At 35.4% G+C, this 20,179-nt stretch overlaps 1 protein-coding gene across 6 annotated transcripts in view; it reads right to left on the bottom strand.

The window, feature by feature from the left end:
- LOC114654402 (probable E3 ubiquitin-protein ligase HERC1) overlaps positions 1 to 20,179 on the bottom strand; it is a 195,758-nt gene that overhangs the window by 107,676 nt on the left and 67,903 nt on the right. For all 6 annotated transcript variants that reach the window (XM_051930060.1, XM_051930063.1, XM_051930064.1 and 3 more), the window contains 7 exons: positions 17,864 to 18,164; positions 16,428 to 16,518; positions 11,851 to 11,896; positions 8,218 to 8,450; positions 6,530 to 6,727; positions 3,432 to 3,552; positions 3,050 to 3,290 (listed from right to left, as the gene is read on the bottom strand). In XM_051930060.1, the coding sequence (XP_051786020.1) occupies positions 3,050 to 3,290; positions 3,432 to 3,552; positions 6,530 to 6,727; positions 8,218 to 8,450; positions 11,851 to 11,896; positions 16,428 to 16,518; positions 17,864 to 18,164 (1,231 nt within the window). The remainder of the gene's footprint in view (positions 1 to 3,049; positions 3,291 to 3,431; positions 3,553 to 6,529; positions 6,728 to 8,217; positions 8,451 to 11,850; positions 11,897 to 16,427; positions 16,519 to 17,863; positions 18,165 to 20,179) is intronic.

The following is a 20,179-nucleotide window of genomic DNA, read 5'->3' as shown; positions in this document are numbered from 1 at the left end:
AGCGATCGGGGGAGAAGGGCCTTAGTCAGGGAGGTGACCAAGAACCCGATGGTCACTCTGTCAGAGCTCCAGAGGTACTCTGTGGAGAGAGGAGAACCTTCCAGAAGGACAACCATCTCTGCAGCAATCCACCAATCAGGCCTGTATGGTAGAGTGGCCGGACGGAAGCCACTCCTTAGTAAAAGGCACATGGCAGCCCGCCTGGAATTTGCCAAAAGGCACCTGAAGGACTCTCAGACCATGAGAAAGAAAATTCTCTGGTCTGATGAGACAAAGATTGAACTCTTTGGTGTGAATGCCAGGCGTCACGTTTGGAGGAAACCAGGCACCATCCCTACAGTGAAGCATGGTGGTGGCACCATCATGCTGTGGGGATGTTTTTCAGAGGCAGGGACTGGGAGACTAGTCAGGATAAAGGGAAAGATGACTGCAGCAATGTACAGAGACATCCTGGATGAAAACCTGCTCCAGGTTCACGTTGTAATTATGGGGTGTTGTGTGTAGAATTCTGAGGAAAAAAATTAATTTAATCCATTTTGGAATAAGGCTGTAACATAACAAAATGTGGAAAAAGTGATGCGCTGCGAATACTTTCCGGATGTACTGTATAATAGCTACATGGTCCTCTATGTGCAATTCCCTACCTGTACTGTATATCCTTCATGCTGCACTTATCTGCACTGATCCTTGATCTCTCTTGTGTCTTGACACATTAGAGTATCCCACATGGTTGCATTTTAGTGACTGTAAGATCTACTGTTTTTTCCAAGGAGTGGTGCTTACTATATAGATAGATAGATAACTTTATATCATATTATTTAAGCATGATAAAGCTCAGCAGCTTGGATAGATCATTCATGGTAACTGTTTAAAGGTACTATAAAGGGACCTGCAATCATTTTGAGAAAACTGTACCCAGGATATGAAACAAAACGTTGAAATTGTAGTTAGGGACAGACTGAGGTCAAATCCCGAAAAGAATGGATTGAAGCAACAAAACCACAAAGATAAGAGGAAATCTGAAAGCCAGAGTCAAAACAATAATAGAATCCTCATACTAGGCCTAATTTGACTTAAAGCTAACTACTACTAAGAAAGAATGTTGCAAAATACTGTATATTCATTAAGGGATATTAAGCATGCTGCATGTCGCCATATTTATAGTGGAAACCCTGATCATGTCACTAATTGCGGTTTCCACAAAAACATAAACAGTAATGAGATGTGTGTAGCCAACATGATATCAAGTAAATAAACAAAAGAAGACAGTAACGAGAAATAACACATTTAAAATGAAATCAAAAGTAAAAATTTAAGTAAGAAATGAAATCCCCACAAATAAAAACCACAAATAAGACAATATATACATGAAAGTAATTTAATACAGTAATATTCTGTTTACCAATTTCAAAATCCATCTACTGTAAATTTTCAAAAACCAACTCATTATCTATGGGTTTTCTTCCCTTCACAGTACTGAGCCAAGCTAAAGCTTTATGGTTTGTATAGGGGTTAAACAGATAATATCTCAGGCCATCCAAAGCCCACTTGATGACAAAAACTTTTTCTTGATGGTGGTGAACCATGTCTGCCATCGAAAAATATTCCTGATTAGACAGAACACAGGTCATTCTTCACCTGGAGTTCACTGCGCATATACTTTCCTAATAACCACATGTAATAAGCACATACTGTACCTCTTTAACAAACAGTTTTCTGAAATAACATATCAATGTAGCAGTAGAAGAAGACATTAAAACAATTATAACAAGCCATTCAGCTCAACATAATTTGTTAATTTCTATTCACTTATTTTTTAAAGGTCCCCGTTTACTAGATGAAGGTCAAGAGCAAGATATAAATCAGAAATTTTGTATAGATTTAGATGCTTTTGTACACCCAAAATCACCGCATCACTTCAATTTGACCATTCTGGGCTTTCTCGATTCAATCTGGTCCAGACTCTTCCTCTACCTGAACAGCGAAGAATCTTTTGACCATTAGATGTTTTTACTCAGTGTTTCCAGACCCTATGGTGACTGACAGTGAAAATATTTCTTCTTAAGTTGGGACAGAATACAATTTTAGCTCAACCGCAGTATTCTGTAAATTCTTTCAGCAAAACAACACCATCCACTTTATAACAATGATATCCTCTCTGGATCACTGGGCTCTTGTGACTGTTTTTGTAAAACCAATAAGGGTATTTGTGGAAATTAGGCACTCTGACCAACTGAAGTACTGAAGACATAAAAAAATAAGTACTATAAGTACTGATCTGTACATGATCTTGAGCCTGCCACGCAAAGACTGTTTGTCAGTTATAGGATGACTAGACTAAAACAGTACCAATGCAGGATAGGACTTTATTTTTCATAATGCCTGCTTATCTGTTATAATGCCAGTATTACAATGCAAACACCCAAATCATTCACCGAACACTGCTCGCGCAAATGACAACTTAACCAAGTAAGAGGAGGCCTTCCAAGCTACTCAAATTACATAGGCAACTCTATTAGTGCACTGTAGATAGTGAGTTTTATAGAAAAGCAGAATGTTAATCAATGAATGATCAGTTTTGATGTTTGTGATGCCAATAATTATATTGACAGTTTGCTAAGGCTTCTATGTCAGACAATTTGCTAAGGCTCCCACTTTATTTTCTTTACCTTTCTCTGTATGTGGGGCTTAAGGTTATTAGACTTACATCAAGGCAACTGAAGCACAATCATTTCAAGAAATACAGTAAAAGAATTTATTACAAAAACAATAATGATATAAATATTCACATAAAAGGCAGGTGAGACTGTTATTTTTGCTTGTTTAGAATTTATCTGGACTTTTTTGATTTTACAAAATTTTTAGTTTGGCATTTTACATTTACAATTTAATAAACAGTCAGCCCAGGAGTGGGTGTGGAATCAGTGAAAATATTTTAATAGCTTGCCTCAAGATGCAGTAACTGTATAAAAACTACATTGTCATCATGCAATACCAACAAAAGACAGAAGGGCAAAAAGATAACCATCACACCACTAAGGTGACTTACCCAGATGTAATGGCAAGTATCTGAAGTGACCTTGCTGCAGCAACTTTGACAGCAGCATCAAGCTGCACTGGACCAGAAGCTGTAGCAGGAAACCAGTAATAGTGCAATGAGACCCAGGAGTTTTCCGTGAGTTTGGACAATATTTCCAAGAGGCCACTCTTGATAACAACAATTAAGTCCAAAGCCTGATATTGAAAATTCAAAGCAAATAGTATGGCAAGCAGTAGAAGCTGAGAACATCCTGTGGAAGAAAAAAGACACACCACAAACAATTTTAAAAAGCTAAAAGCTTTAAAAAGCTAAATAGAGAAAATACTAAATACTTTACAGTTATTTTAAACTGCAGACTAGTGAACAAAACACGTCTTTAATGTAAACAAACCTGAAAGCTCTCTCTCAGCCAGAATTCGCCTGTCAAGAGCATCAACCAGCTGTTGATAAACTGTGTGTGCTGCAGCTTGAAGTTCATTTTGTATTTCTACTTCGGCAGAGCCTGTGCCACACTGCAGAAAGAATTAACAAGATGTAAGAATATATAGACAGGAACAACATTTTCTGTCATCTGCATGTACAACATTACCACAACTTTTTTTAGTAGATTTAAGTCTACTAAAATGGACTAAGTACATTTCCCCTTAGAAATGTTACAAAAATTATATGGTTTCACAGGATGCTAGATCTTGAAAAAATAGTCCATTCAACTGTTTAACATAAAATTAAGAACTGCAATCTTTTACGGTCAAGACTGTTCAAATGTTTCATCTACTAGTGCACAGTTAATTTACTTAACATGTCCTCTCATGCATTGCTTACACCCCAGCCACACTTTTATACCTAAAACAGTGGAAACTGTGTTTTATCAGGTACCATGGCCTTTATCTTAGTTTTGCCATAGTCCTTTGGAAACTCCAGAATTAATGATATGCTGAGTTCACTTTAGGTACACAATACATTACATTTTTACTTTTCTGCTTTCTTTTTTTGCCTGTTTATTCTATACTTTTGGATTGTGTTTTTTTTATAATCTTGTATTAGTGTTACCAACTCATCAGTCTTTTCTGCAACTGTCCACTTATGGCCGTACCCTTTACAATGTAAGATGGATTCTTGCCTATTAAAGACTGATAGATAGATAGATAGATAGATAGATAGATAGATAGATAGATAGATAGATAGATAGATAGATAGATAGATAGATAGATAGATAGATAGATAGATAGATAGATAGATTGGTCACAGTAAAGAATCTATCTATCTATCTATCCATCCATCCATCCATCCATCCATTTTCCAACCCGCTGAATCCGAACACAGGGTCACGGGGGTCTGCTGGAGCCAATCCCAGCCAACACAGGGCACAAGGCAGGAACCAATCCTGGGCAGGGTGCCAACCCACCGCAGGACACACACAAACACACCCACACACCAAGCACACACTAGGGCCAATTTAGAATCGCCAATCCACTTAACCTGCATGTCTTTGGACTGTGGGAGGAAACCGGAGCGCCCGGAGGAAACCCACGCAGACACGGGGAGAACATGCAAACTCCACGCAGGGAGGACCTGGGAAGCGAACCCAGGTCCCCAGGTCTCCCAACTGCGAGGCAGCAGCGCTACCCACTGCGCCACCGTGCCGCCCATCCATCTATCTATCTATCTATCTATCTATCTATCTATCTATCTATCTATAACAATTCTTTACATTTATATAGCGCTTTTTCTCACTACTCAAAGTGCTCTCCACACAGGGAGGACCGGGGAAGCAAACTCACAACCTCCTTACTGCAAAGCAGCAGCACTACCACTGCGCCACCTGTGAGGATATCTATCTATCTATCTATCTATCTATCTATCTATCTATCTATCTATCTATCTATCTATCTATCTATCTATCTATCTTTCTTTTTCCATTCATGCAGCTTGGGACAACTGTTACTTGTTTTCAGACCCTTTTGTCACACAAGATGAGAAAGAGTGTCAATGACAAACAGATATAAAATGGATAGAACAGCAGAAAAGGTGGCCATAATGGAATCAGTGCAGAAGGAATGCTAATTGTGAAAGACGTAATGGCAGAATGGGTATATATATATATAAAGTATGTAAAAAAACAGACACATATTTAGAGACAATGTCAAATAATATGCTGAAATGGCAACAATGGTTATGGAAAAGGTTAATTTAAAGATGGCAGAAGGATAAAAAAATTGAAGATGTGTGCATAATAATACCCTGTGATGCACAGGATTTTGTTCAGGATTGGTCCATACCTGAGGCTGCCTGGATAACTATTGGACTGTATAGGGCTGAAATTTAAAATTGATAAAAAAACAACTTTCTTTCTTTCTCTCTGTGAATAAAACAGCAGTAGATCTTAGTAGTTCCTATATTTAAAACTTTTTCAACAATTAGGAACTCCGTTTTTGTCAACTACCTTGTCTGATTAGTTAAACAATACCCTGGTACTCACCCTGCTATATCCCTCAAATGACACCACATCAAATAAAATTATACTACTTAATGTACACTCACTGAGATCAATTGGAACACCTGCTTATCAATGCAATCATCTAATCAGCCAATCGTGTGGCAATAGCACAATGCATACAATCATGCATTCAGTATTAGTATTGTCACGCACATATGCATGGGAGGCAGCTAAAAGGACCAAAAGAAGACAATTCCATGTCAAGCCAGGGGATGGTGGGGTAAACATTGGCCCCACCGACGATGCTTCCTGTTCCGGCCCCAATGACGTCACTTCCGCTAACCTGCCTTAAATACCAGTCAACTTCCTCTTGTGAACTCAGTTCTGTTTTGGACTCAACCTGTATACAACTGTACTACCAATTTTCAGTTCTTTGCTGCGTTATTCAAGTATATGGGTGGCTGCTCCAAATCTTTTCCTGTGTCAAGGCGATTCCTTTCACAGTATAGTGTACCCAATTTGCTCATAAAGTATATATGTACTTGCACAAAAGCTGAGAACTTTTGAGTAAAATACTGTATACAAAGCAGTAATATTTTCATATCAGTAAGTCAGTCATGCTGCACACTATTTTGAACAGTATGGAACTGACCTTTTTTTAAAAGCCTCAGAACAAGTATAAATGAAAGGCAACCCTAGAATACTCTTACTAATGATATAAATATATCCTGAAGTAAAAAGGCAAAACCTGCACCTACAGCTTCTAAAACCCAAACTGACCAAAACCCTTTAAAATGTTTAGCAATGCCATCTGTCATTAACTATTATGAAATTAATATTGGCACTGAAGAACAAACATTTTTGCACTGCCGGATACATTCAGACTTTTTAAAAAAAAGGTTCTTTATTGACTGAGAGGTTTGCTGTAGGCAGTATGTGTAAAACTGACAAACATTCCATGTCTTTGCTGTCTCTATACCATACTTTATAACCACTTGGGATGAGATATATGCCTAAATAAAAATTGATGATTACTAAGATGTTAGCCTCACGGTGTAGTGCTTCATTTTTTGTTCCTTGCCAGTCATGGTAGCTGTTAATGGAATTCCTAGTCCAAAACATCCAGAAAGAAACTGAAGTTGAGCAGTCAGTAGGAGTCCTGGAAACCTCGGAGGTGCATGGGAGTTGCAGGTCTTATATTCCACCTCTGATAGGAAGGATGAGATTTGGCAGAGTGCTTCTAAACGAAACTGCAAAATGCAAAAAAAATAAATTAAAATTATATGGCCAGCACACGACTTTCTCCATATTTAGAAAGAGAACTATACATAGTGTAAATTTGCTAAAAATATAGACAGGATGCAATACAATTTAAGTGTATTTTTGATAGTTTAGTCCACTTTAATCTCAATTTTTTTTAAAAAGTTAAAATTATTTTTATGTTACTTCTCCTTTTTGGTAGCTTCTGTTAGGGGTTGGCACAACAGATCATATCATAAATTTTTGGAGTTATGTTTTTTAGGTCTATATTTGAACAATTCCTTAATTAATCTATTCACCTGTGATTTTTGTATTAATTCCGTTACTGCTAGTTTTCTTGAAGATGTTAAAATTGGTGGGGAAGGAGTAGAAACCTATACCTTTTAACTTCAGCAGGGACTGTCTTGATGACAGCACCCCCAACTCAAACATTTTTCCTTCAGACACTTTTTTTTATTGTGATTGCCACATTTGGAAATTTTGAACTTTAACTTCAAAAATGAAGCTTTAGATTGAGCTCAAAATTCACTAAAATCTTTCTTTCAAAGTCCTAAATAAGTATGAGAAATCTTGTGAACTTCTGAGCAGTGATTTGGTTGTTGTTGGTATTGGGTTTAAACATTTTGAAATTCAAAAGCTTGAAACTGGAATAGTAGGAATTCTCTCAAAACCTAATTGTCTCTTAAGACTAACAAGTGTAAGTTGTGCACAAAACTTCCTAAGAATCTGTCCATTTAGTAAAAAAATTTTTTTACACACATACAAAGAAAAACACATATATCCATGTTCCCAAAAATGCTGAAAACAAGTTCTAGGGGTCATCTTTAGTAACAATTAGCTATGTATGTAAAAAATGATTTATCACTTTTTAAAAGCATTGTTGCAACATTGAATGTTTAAAACTTACTCCTGAAACATCCATCCACCCATCCATTTCCAAACCTGCTTATATTGAGCAGGGTTGTGGGGAAGCTGGAGCCCATCCCATTAGGCGTAGGGTCTAAGGAAGGAACAACCCCTGGACAGGGTGCCAAACCATTGCAGGGTGAACACTCACAGACTCACACATACATACACACACGCACGCATACACACACACACACTGGGGCCAACTTAGTATCTACAATCCAAGTCTTTAGACTTTGGTTAAAATGAATTTCAAATAGAAAATGTGGCTTAATTATTATAGCATCTTGAATAATTTTAATAGGAAAAGGTATTTTTTTTGATCTCTTCAAGTTCATACTTTTTAATAAACAACAGTTCCATTTTGCATTAACTTATAAATTATTTGCAGTGTGTGAAATAAAGCAGCTTATTATATCAGATCTTTTTATGTTTACAAAAGGAAAACATCCAGTTGAAGTCCTCCTCTATTTCTATACATTTTACAACAGAATATAAAGCCTAATTCTAATTATATTTATTCTGAAATATATTCTAGAAGTATAGCCCATAAACAAATAAAACAGATGTGAACCTCAGCTCGCTGTTGCTGCTGCATCATAGCAGAGATGATTGCTTTAGGATCAATTTGGTCTTTCTCTAGTAAGCCTGGGTTTGATGTTTTCAGTATACTTCCACATAGGAACTGGAAAATATGACTAAGTACAGAAGAACTAGACTCTGCACTGAGTTTTGGTGAAGGATGAATACACTGTCGAAGTCTTTCCCAAGCATCCTTCATAATTCCCAGCGAACACAAAGGTAAACCTGGAACAGGGAGATAGTTTTAAAATGACTAACAAGCGTGCTGTTTTTGAAATGCATTGAAAATTGTTTCACAATAAAAGTAATTATAATAGGATGGGTAAAGTGATTCAATTATAAAGGCAAAAACATTAATTGCACATTAGGCCCTACTTAAAAGTACTTTTGAGAATAAAAAGTAATATAAATCTTTTGGTGTTTCCCACAAATAGAAAATTTAGCAGCAGGCCACCTCTACAAAATTTTCTACCACCACTGCTGCAACAAATTTATATAAAGAATGAAAATCCATAACCGTTTCCCACACTGTATTTAACACATTTTGCAATTAATTCCATGTAAACTGATATCCTGTTAAATATATAATTTCAGTAATGTGAATTTCCCCTTGGGATTAATAAAGTATTTAATCTAATCTAATGGTTCTGCAACATTTTTCACTTTACACTGAATTGTTACAGGCATTTAAATTACATTATAACTTTTATGTTCAGACAGCGACACAACCAAAGTACTCACGTGGTATGCAGTTTCACACTGACTTTACATGTAGAGAAAAGCCAAGCAAAATGACACCTTTAATTGGCTTACTAAGAAGATTACAATATGCAAGCTTTCGAGGCAACTCAGGCCCCTTCTTCAGGCAAGATGTAATACAGAGACTGGAGTTCCCTATGTTTATATACACACTCTAAGACAAGAAACAACATTGGTAAATCTTTAAATGAGAAATTTTAAATGTAAAAAATTAATAGATTCATTCAGGCTAGGGTTAATTTAACAAGAGAGAAAAGAACAATGTATTGTCAAGATCTCTGGATCTGTCAAATTAACCCTAGCCTGAATGAATCTATTAATTTTTTACATTTAAAATTTCTCATTTAAAGATTTACCAATGTTGTTTCTTGTCCTAGAGTGTGTATATAAACATAGGGAACTCCAGTCTCTGTATTACATCTTGCCTGAAGAAGGGGCCTGAGTTGCCTCAAAAGCTTGCATATTGTAATCTTTTTAGTTAGCCAATAAAAGGTGTCATTTTGCTTGGCTTTTCTCTACATTCATAAAGGCTAACACATACAACACCCTAGTACTACTGACTTTACATAAAAGGGTACTCCACCAAGAATGATATATTTTTTAATGAGTTACCCCATGTGTTTTGTGAGATGGCCAATGAAAATTATTAATCTAATGTTTTCATGGAGAATGGAGATAAAAATGTTGATGAAGGGTCTATGATGACTAGTGCTGGACAATGGCTAATGACATCAAAAATTCTCATGGAACAAGAAAAAAAAAGAAAACAAGTTACTCGTGTTGCATAATGCACATGTCAGTTATCCAGTATGCAAGAATGGATTCTTGACCAATGAATGTGGAGGAGGCAGATCCTCAGTTCAAAACCTCAATTTCATGTGAATGTGTTTCCTTATGCCTTTTACTGATTTTTTTCATGGAGTATTTACTTAATAGCACAAAATGCCCGTATTTTGCATGTTGTGAATATACGATTGGACAAGTAACATAAGGATGATTGTGCAGGAGTAAGATTACAAATGTCCCATGGACATTTTTGATATCAGTTGCTCTTATACAGTTCTTTCACCATAGAAGCCTATCCAATAATATTTTTTTATCTCTGTTCTTTAGGAAAATATAACATTAAACATTTTACTTAGTCATCACTATAAAGCACATGTGGTAATGTAACATTTTTGGTTAAAGCATTCCTTTAATTGCCTTAGACAAATAAAAAGTTAGAAAGCTAAAATCAAATACATAAATACAGTAGATGTTTTGTGGAAACTAGCACAAAAGTTTCATCTTAACATATAAAAATACTCAACTTAATCAATTCTAAACCTGTAATGCTCGTAAGGGAATTCATAGCAACATTCCAATAAAACTGATTCTTTAGTTGCCCAATGTGGCTAGGATAACTCAAGCATGAAGTTGTTGTAGATACAGTAATATTATTTTATCAGGTACCTTTCCCAAGCTCGAGTCACAATACAAACTCCATTCATTTAAACAGTAACAAAATCCATAATTATAGCACAGTGCATTATTATCAAGATACATTGGTAACAATTTAAAATAAAAAACTTGAAAATAAAACATTATTTAAAAACAGATTCTAAATGAGAAATAACAGACATAAATAGATATAGCAAATCCATGGAGTACAGTAATTGTAATTTAAAATCATGAGTTCCCCTTCCATCCAAATGTTCTGCTGTTCCTGGTGGCAAAAGGCTCAATTAGCCAATCTAGACAACTTAACTAATTATAATAGCCTACAGTTTTTCATAGGAAATTCCAAGATACATCCAGGCCAATGAGAAGTACATTTTATGTAGCATATCCTGCAGCCCAATGCATTCCATACAAGATGTGCTCAAGAGTATTTTCAATGAATGCACATCCAGCCTCAAAAACCTTCTCATTGTGGAGAAGTTAGATTAAGGTCAGTATTGTCTAACTCCTCCTGAAAGGCAATTTTTCAACAGCTATGCTTTGTTAACTGAGAAATCAAGCACTGCTCAGTTGTGACAGCTATATAAAATATAACATGCTTGTTTAGGGAACAGTTTCAGAGCTCATTTAATAATGGCATTTCCACTCTCAGCCAAGGGTTGGTACAGTTGTTCTCAAGCTTTTTCCTTCCCATCCTCAGGACAGAGGAATTGTAAAGTAACATCCGCTTTTACCCATAACCCTGCCTCTTCCTGTCAAGTACTATATACTGCATGTAGTATTTAATGCACATGCACATTGTTAGCCAATTAAGGAATCACCTTAATGGTGGTTCTGCTTATATAAAAACATTAGCTATTCCAGTGTTTAGTTCACCACATTACAGCAACAACATTAATAACTAATTTGTTACTCAGTTCTGAAATGGTATAAAAGGGTGAATAAGTTTGTAATCTATGTTACATCGGTCCATTTACAGCAAACATGTCTTCAATTATTTTAGCATAAATGGTACAAAGGTAGATCAAAAAGTAAAGGCATTTGAAAATTACACAGTAACAGAAATGGAATTTCAGCAGGTTTCAGTCCTTCTGCCCAAATTATTCTCACTACAACACATGGTTCAACAATGGTGCAATCGCACGGTGGACCATCCATGTTCATTTGACCTTGGCTTCAACTATAAAAGTGGTAGAATGCTGCACTGTGCATGTTCAAACTACCCATAAGCCACCATGGATGTCTTGTAGTTCGACAGCTTCCACCCATTGCAGTTACCATGTAATTTTCAAGTTGCTTTTATTTTTTATTTACCCTCATACTAAATAACTTAAAATGTTATCTGAACTTGCAACCTTATAAGTTTAATAACTTATTAAGGCTTTCACAATGACATACATGCACACAAAAACAATATAAAACTTACCAAGTTTGTGTTTTGCAGATCTAGATTGAATTCTGGTCTCTGAAAACTTCACATAAGGAAAAAAATTTGTAAAGATAATTAAAAGCAGTGAGATTTTCTTTTGATCCCTATAAGCTTTGCTTTCACTGTTTTTTTAAAGATTAATAAATACTAGTCAAGTTCAATTTTTGACTACTCTGAATTGTCAGTCTGAAAATCCATCCTTATGAGCACATTGAAGCAAATTGGAGTGCCCACCTGCCTCTCACTCACTAACACCAGGACAGGCTTTTTCCAACTAGAAACTATAAGAAGCTGAAGGAAATCTGCATAAATCAACATGAATGAAATTTATAAGTACAGTATATCACCAACCACTCAAAATCTGACACTGGAAATAAACACAAAAATAATTGAGAGGCATTTTCAAGTAGATGTGTGTTCTAACTGTTGATACTATTTTACATTTTTGTAACTGTCTCCTTCCAAACTCTTTAAGTACCATCAGAAGTTTTGTAATTACTATAATGGCACATCATTAATATTAGTCCTGTGCAAATCTGCAAAGTTGCCAAATTTAAAAAATATACAAATAATAACTATTTAGCAAAAATTAAAAACTGCTTGTTTTTCACAGTAAATAATTCTTTTCAAATGCCAAACATCCAACCCAAGATTACTTCTGACCTCTTGATCAACATACAAAATTAACTGCACAAGTGCATTAACAATATCTAATTGAAGTTAAACTCCTATTGATTAGAAATCAACACTGAGTTTAACACATCTGCTAGAAAACAACATTTCTTTTGTCAAAACTATAGTCGAATAGATATTACCAATAAAATAAAGCCCATCTATAAAATGCCATTTTACACTTGACAATCTTTATTTGTCAAAAACATTATTAAATGATGATGTAAAACTATATTGTGTGTCTATACATTATTTTCTAGCCCACTTGTTCAGCCAGGAACAGGTAAACTAAAAAGCTGGAGGGGGCTGATGTTAATTTCTCCACCTATGGAACTGTGTCCTGCCTTGCTCTACTCCCAAAGAACGATTTCCAGTTATCCTCCAAGAGAAAGTGGCTAAGGGAATCACCACACATCAAATTAATATCAAATGACTTGTCCCTATCCCAATAACTAATAAAAGTACTAATTTAAATTAACTCGTGCTTGGATAGTCCATACAATAAGCTAACTTTTTACCGAGAAACAACAATGGCCTAAGTTTCAAAGTTCTCATTCCCATTCCTTTGATGTAACATTTAACAATGAACACCCACTAAATATTCCAGGTCACATGTTCATAATCCACTAGATTCCACAAAATGAGTTCCAATTTTTTTTTAAACTTTAATAATTATAATAAACTGTTAAACTGATATTGATTGTTTGCTTTCTTAAAAACTGTAAACAACAACTTTTGTTGTTGAAAATGCTATTGGTAAACAGTTTGAGCTGTGAATGTAGCACAGTAATTAAAAAAAAAATCTGATTTATCCAAGTAGATGGTCCAATAATTGTAAGACATATTTTAGCTTACATTATATTCTAATAGCTAACATCAATTAAATTTTCTCATGTTTTTAAAGAAAATGCATCTTATTCTATAACTATAGTGCAGTATATTTATACATAGTTACCTAAAGGACTAGGCTAAAAATATTAAAATCAGATTAAAAAACGTATTCTTAATTGAGACAACCATTCCTATAATGCAGAGGTAAGTTTTATTTTTAAAGCACTTTTATTTTATTTTATTGTTGTTAGTCTATACTGTTGTACCATCTGCATTCAAGTATACAGTGTTATGAAATCACATTCCCCCAGAACATAATTTGGGGTTAAATACAAACTACACAAAGGCAATTAGGAAGGGCAAACATAATGATGTATATAAATTCAAAGGCCATATAGTAGTGCAAACTAAATAATTTGGTGTCCAGACACCTGACAGACTAAGGAAAGGAGCTATTAAACAGTCTGGTGGAACTGTCCTGAATGCTCCAGCACCTTCCACCAGATGGCAGACAGGCTAAGTGTTCACCGGAGGGGTTAGGCAGATCCTTCACAATGTTGGAAGCCCTGCAGATGCAGTGTTTCTGGAAGATTCTTGAATGGAGGGGACAGAGGACACAATTATTTATTTGGCTGTGGGCACTATCCACTGTGAGGTATGGGCACCAAACCCTACAATATGTATTTCTATAGATGCTCCTAATGTTCCTGTGCTGTTTTTTGTCTTTCTCTCATCCAGGCTATTGTTGTATCATATAAACAATTAAATTATATAAAATCAATTGAAAAGAAAGAATTTGATTTACTTATCTCCACTGGTATTGACATTAAATTTACATTTTCTACTTTTTCATTTAAAGGAATATTCTCATAAAGTGCAGAATTTTCTAAATTGTCTGTCATAAAATATTCTGTACTACTTCAATTGCTGATTAATTTATTGTTCTAATTTTATCTTAAGACAACATCTTTTATCTTGAACATTTTGTATATTTTTCTCTTATAAATGTAGGCAGTCTCTACTGATGGCAAAACACATCTCCTGTACAAGTTACTGAAATGCAGTAGAGTTGCACACATGGATGGGAACACACTGACACACAATGGCTTGCACAAACCTTTACCACACCAACTCACTTCTCCTACTGTTTCAAGTCATGCCAGGCAAATTAAATGAATCATGGAAGTAAAAAAATACAAACAAGGAATCTGGCCATTTTCAAGTTGACATTATGTCTTCTCTATAATTTTATACAGTATAATAATAGGCCACATAAAAACTGTGGCCTAAAGTAAGCATTTGTCATAAATTTGAAAAAAATACTACACCTGTTGCACATATATTGTAAAACAGTGAATCTGTGTTACAAAAAAAAAAAAAAAAAAATTTTGGTTTGATATGGCTATTTTAGAAGAAGACTGACTATGCCTCACCTGGGTGCTAGTCTAACTTCAGCAGCATACTTTCACCCACAGGGACATGATCTCATCTAGCATACCCTTTGTACCTCAAAAAATCCTCTACTGTCTCAGTTATTGAAATTACTGAATGTTGCTGCCCAGATGTGAATTGTTGTCTGAATTCTGTAGAAAACTAAACAATAATCAACAAAAATGCTACTTTTACAATCAATTACAATCTTTCACTATGAGTGATGAAGAAGATTATAGACAAATCTGAAAAACTGTAGACTGTCCAATTACTGCAGTCATCAATTGCAGAAACCTTCTGGAGCATAGGGGCAACTGTTGATACATACAGATTGCTGCAGAATTCCATATTACATGAGAAACTGCCAGCAGTGATGTTTGGTAATGCTATAAAGTCCCAAACTACCTAATCATGTTATGGGTTTGAGCAAATGTCTACTGATAAGAAACAGTGAACAATGTTAATTACTTTTACTCACTCCAAAATGTCCTCAGTTGTTACCTTTCTAACATATTCTCAACAACCATGACTTAGAACATGTGCTATACAGTTAAATAATTGTGATGTAGTATAATCAGGGGCGGCACGGTGGCGCAGTGGTAGCGCTGCTGCCTCGCAGTTAGGAGACCCGGGTTCGCTTCCCGGGTCCACCCTGCGTGGAGTTTGCATGTTCTCCCCGTGTCTGCGTGGGTTTCCTCCGGGCGCTCCGGTTTCCTCCCACAGTCCAAAGACATGCAGGTTAGGTGGATTGGTGATTCTAAATTGGCCCTAGTGTGTGCTTGGTGTGTGGGTGTGTTTGTGTGTGTGTCCTGCGGTGGGTTGGCACCCTGCCCGGGATTGGTTCCCTGCCTTGTGCCCTGTGTTGGCTGGGATTGGCTCCAGCAGACCCCCGTGACCCTGTGTTCGGATTCAGCGGGTTGGAAAATGGATGGATGGATGGATGGATAGTATAATCACTTCAAATCTGATTTAATGCCAAGTTTATATAACACAGTGAAACTCTTCTTTGCACACTTGCCCAACACGTATGTTGTTACCACTTGAGACTTGGCTATGTAAACTATGCAAAATATAACAACACTGCATGCAATAGGTGAAAAGTAGCTCCTTCTTTAAACCTTTGTTTTTTCAAAGTGAACACATTTATTAGAATTTAAGGCTTTTGTTTTTGCATATTATCATGAAAAATCTATAATTTTATCCAATCCTCCATTTCCTAAATCTTATTTTTCTAGCACTGATATACAGTTGAGCAAAAAGCAACTCCAAAGCAAGGCACACAAGACAGGAACCTAACCTGAACAGAATACTTGTCCATCATTGGAAATACTCATGCACACATCCACAATCATTTGTACATGGCCAATTCAGCACAGCCAAACCACATAACCACCTTATTTTGGACTGTGGAATCAAGAAATGCAATTGATAATACATAATATAATTTTATCATGTAAACAGTGGATTTAACCTATTTTATATATTGCGAGTCCAAAAAGGGTGACTACTATGAATCTTTTTTCACAAAATAACATTAATTGTACAGTAATAATGAGTACTAAGAAAGTGCTCAGTAGTACTCAAAGCAAAATCACTGTTGTAATTATACATCTTACCTGTGGAGTTACTGAGCTTCTTACCTGTTTCTGTGATATACTTCCATAATCATGATGCTGATGTAATCCAGGTTTATTAACTGAAGAGCTTCGTTCAAGTTTTGGACTTGGTTTCCTTCAATATACAGTACATACACACAAATACACAGTATTAGAAAAGAAAAACAAAACTAACCATTTCAATATTCCAAATAATGTTCATACTTTTATAGTAAAAGTAATGTTACATCTACACAATTGTATAAAAAAAGTATTAATATTTCACCCAACTGGTAAACCTATTAGAATACGGTCCAATGCATAAGCACCATCAACACAGCACAAAGCAAGAACAAGCCCTGAAGAAAACCAGCGAAGTAGAGAAAGCATAACATTGAAGTACTTCTGTGTGTCATTTTGAAAGACAGAGACCAAGTTACCTTGGAAGAGGCTCAAGAACCACCCTTAATCCCATAAGTTTTTCTGGGGCTACGTTTAAAAATGACTTGAGGAGTTAAGTTTAAAGCTGCCTTAAGATGACAGTAATGCATCTAGAGTCATTGTATGACAGAAATAAGTTAAGATGAAAGACAGGTGGTGAGAAAGAACAATGCTTTTTGATGGTATCTGAAATGTGCATAATCCAGCTCACCAAATGGCAAAAGAATGACATGTTAAAAATAAAGCAGCTGAGAAGCAGATTTCTTACTCTTCTGATTATTTTTTTACATTCTGGTAGGCTTTATTGCGTGGTCTTTAAAAATAATAGTTTTATCATATAATTATGATTGCTTGATATTAATAATGCTGTTATGTGAAGCATTATTTATAAAATGTAAAGAATATTGGTAGCCTAAATCTTATAATAGTGGTCTGTGGGGCATCAAAGTAAACCTGAAACAATAGCCTTCCTCACAGCTGGCGCAGTGGTAGTGCTGCTGCTTTGCAGTAAGGAGACTGTGGAAGATTATGGGTTCGCTTCTCGGCTCCTCCCTGTGTGGATAGCGCTTTCAGTACTGAGAAAAGCGCTATATAAATGTAATGAATTATTATTATTATTATTATTATTAACTTCTACTGAATAAGTCCACTTTTAAGCCAAGTACTGACTCATGTGTTGAGACTGTTGCACACATATCAAAATCTGCATATCCATATTATTTTCACAAAAATTATTACATTACTTTATTTTTTGAGACTAAATCATATTTAAAGACATCTGACTGTCCTCTTTACTTCACTTCCTGTCTACATGGCAAGCATTTATCCCCAAGGATAGTATTATCTGGTAGCTCTTAATGTGATTGGTGCAGTTGACACCATACATTGAACGAAATGCTAATGCTAACTGTAGACTTTTTTAAAGTTATATTTTTTATAGATTGAGATGAATAAGTTCTATCTTTATATAAAATATGTTTGACAATAAAGAAGTGCTTTAACCATTGATGAATCTAAATAGTATGTGAAAGAGCCAGTACCTTTTTATAAATTTCTTTCCATTCACTTTAAAATGCTCTTCTCTTTCTCGGCATGCTGCTCTTACTCCCAATATGAGAAAGGCACAGCGGGAAATGATGGTGTGGCAAGCAGAGGAAAAACAAAGGCCATCATTTGAAACTCGTTGTTTTGTCAAATCCTGAAGAGGGGTTACTTCAGTCTCAGGAGTACTAGGTGTCTCACTACTGCTAGGATGGGTGCTTGTCCCTGAGGATTCATACACAGTTTCATTCTCATGAAGATGCATGGCCTCACGGGTAGCCAGGAAGCACTGTAAAACTTCTGCATGAAAAAGCATTTATTAGGTGGTTAATAATTTTGAAAAATAAACATTGCAGTATAGAGACTATGCCTAATACTAATACACTACTGGTCAAAAGTTTTAGAACACCTCAGTTTTTTCCAGTTTTTCTTCAAATTTAATCAATTAAAATGAATGACACAAAATGGTGAAAAGGTAAGCAGTAAACTGACAGAGTTTTAAATTTAAAGTTAGCAAAAACCGAAAAAAAGAAAATATCAGAATATTACAAATGGATCTTCATCAGATAATGACTAATTGGTTACAACCTGCAAATGTTCTGCAGCAATTAAAGTAAATTAAGCCTTGCACAGTTTGCACAGGTGTCACAACTTCTGTTGATTACTTAAAAACCCTCTGTCTGTCTTAAAAGCAGACTTGGAACAGACTGTGTTACTACACCCTCTGAAGCACTACTTGGACAATATTCCAGTGATAATGGCAAGAACACAGAAATTAACAAATGAAATGAGACAGAGGATTACTACCCTTACAAGTGTAGACCGTTCATTTAAAGTAACTATACAAAAAAATCAAAGTGTCAGTGAGTACAGTATCCTACACAATCCAAATGCAATTGGAAACTGGAAGAAACTCAGATAGGAAGAGATCTAGTGGATCCAAAGTCACAACCCAATCACCCTAAACGTGTTCGAAAAAAGCAAGTCTCAGTTTCTATTGTGAAGATGAGACTTTGTGCTGCAGATTTGACAGAGCAAGTGGCAGTAAGTAAGCCATTCCTTAAAGGACAAAATAGGGCCTTGAAATACTATCTGTGGACTAATGCAAACTGAAAGAAATTCTTATGGACTGATGAATCAAAAGTTAAAATCTTTGGTTCATCACATAGGGTGTTTGTATGCCGTCGAGTTTGGCTGACACAGTTTGGCTATTATATAAACAAAAGGGGAATATTTTGATTAATCAAAAAATTAAAAAAAATTTTGCACACTTAATGATTCCTTGACTTAGTTTTTTATTTGTCATTGTTAATTTCTTCTATGCCTTGATTTCATGAAACACTAAGACATTAAACTGTGTGCATTGCCATAAAAACTGAAAAAGAACTGAGGTGTTCTAAAACTTTTGACTGGTAGTATATATCAAAAAAAACCATATAATTACATTATACAAACAGAAGCACCTTAATTATTCATACGTATGAAAAAACATAAATTCTCACAATAAAAAACATATCTATTTGATTACAGATTTGCATCTAATGCAAAAGCTGAGAACACTTAGGTTTTAAAGTGGAATCTCAGATGATTACAATTTATTAAAACAGAAGATTTATGGTAATATTCACTCCAAGCTTAGCTGTATACAGGAATGTTAAAAGAAGTAATCACTATTTGTGTGGTTAACTTTATAATCATTTTAGCAATTGTTTCTGTACACTGAAAAGCTAAATCAAAAAACAAATATTGAAGTGTTAAAAAAAATCTACAAAACCTCTGTGCTCTTAAAATACAAAGCGAAACATTAAATAAACATGATTATCAAATAAAATCCACATAGTTTAAAATGAAGAGCATACGTTCTTATCTGAAAATTACATTTTAACATCTGAGTTTCAATCAAAACCATTGCAGTTTATCAGCTTCTTTTCCAGTACTAACAGTATCTATTCATTTAATGTACTCTAGGGTTGGCAAAGGCAGAAACCACCACTACACGGAGCACTGTTACATTACATAGGCAAAATTACTCCAAAATATATGTACAGTACTTGGGATGTGGGATGAAAAGTGGTGAACTTGATAGAAAAAATTCAAACACAGGGAAATCTGAACCCAGCCTCCTAGAGCCAGGGAATGCAACACTAACCACAGCACAACTCTGTAATGAAGAAATGCAGAAGCAGAAACTAACCCTAGACTGCAGGAAACTGAAACACATTAATAAAAAAATATAATGTGTAGGGGGGACCCAAAAACTTCTGAAACTGGACAGCACAGGAGGAAGATGTAGTTATCAATTATGCTGCTAGGTG

This window comes from Erpetoichthys calabaricus, chromosome 7, assembly GCF_900747795.2.
Source record: "Erpetoichthys calabaricus chromosome 7, fErpCal1.3, whole genome shotgun sequence".
NCBI classification, from domain to species: Eukaryota; Metazoa; Chordata; class Cladistia; order Polypteriformes; family Polypteridae; genus Erpetoichthys; species Erpetoichthys calabaricus.
The sequence above is the reverse complement of the archived record's forward strand: the minus strand, read 5'-3'. Positions and strand labels throughout refer to the sequence as shown.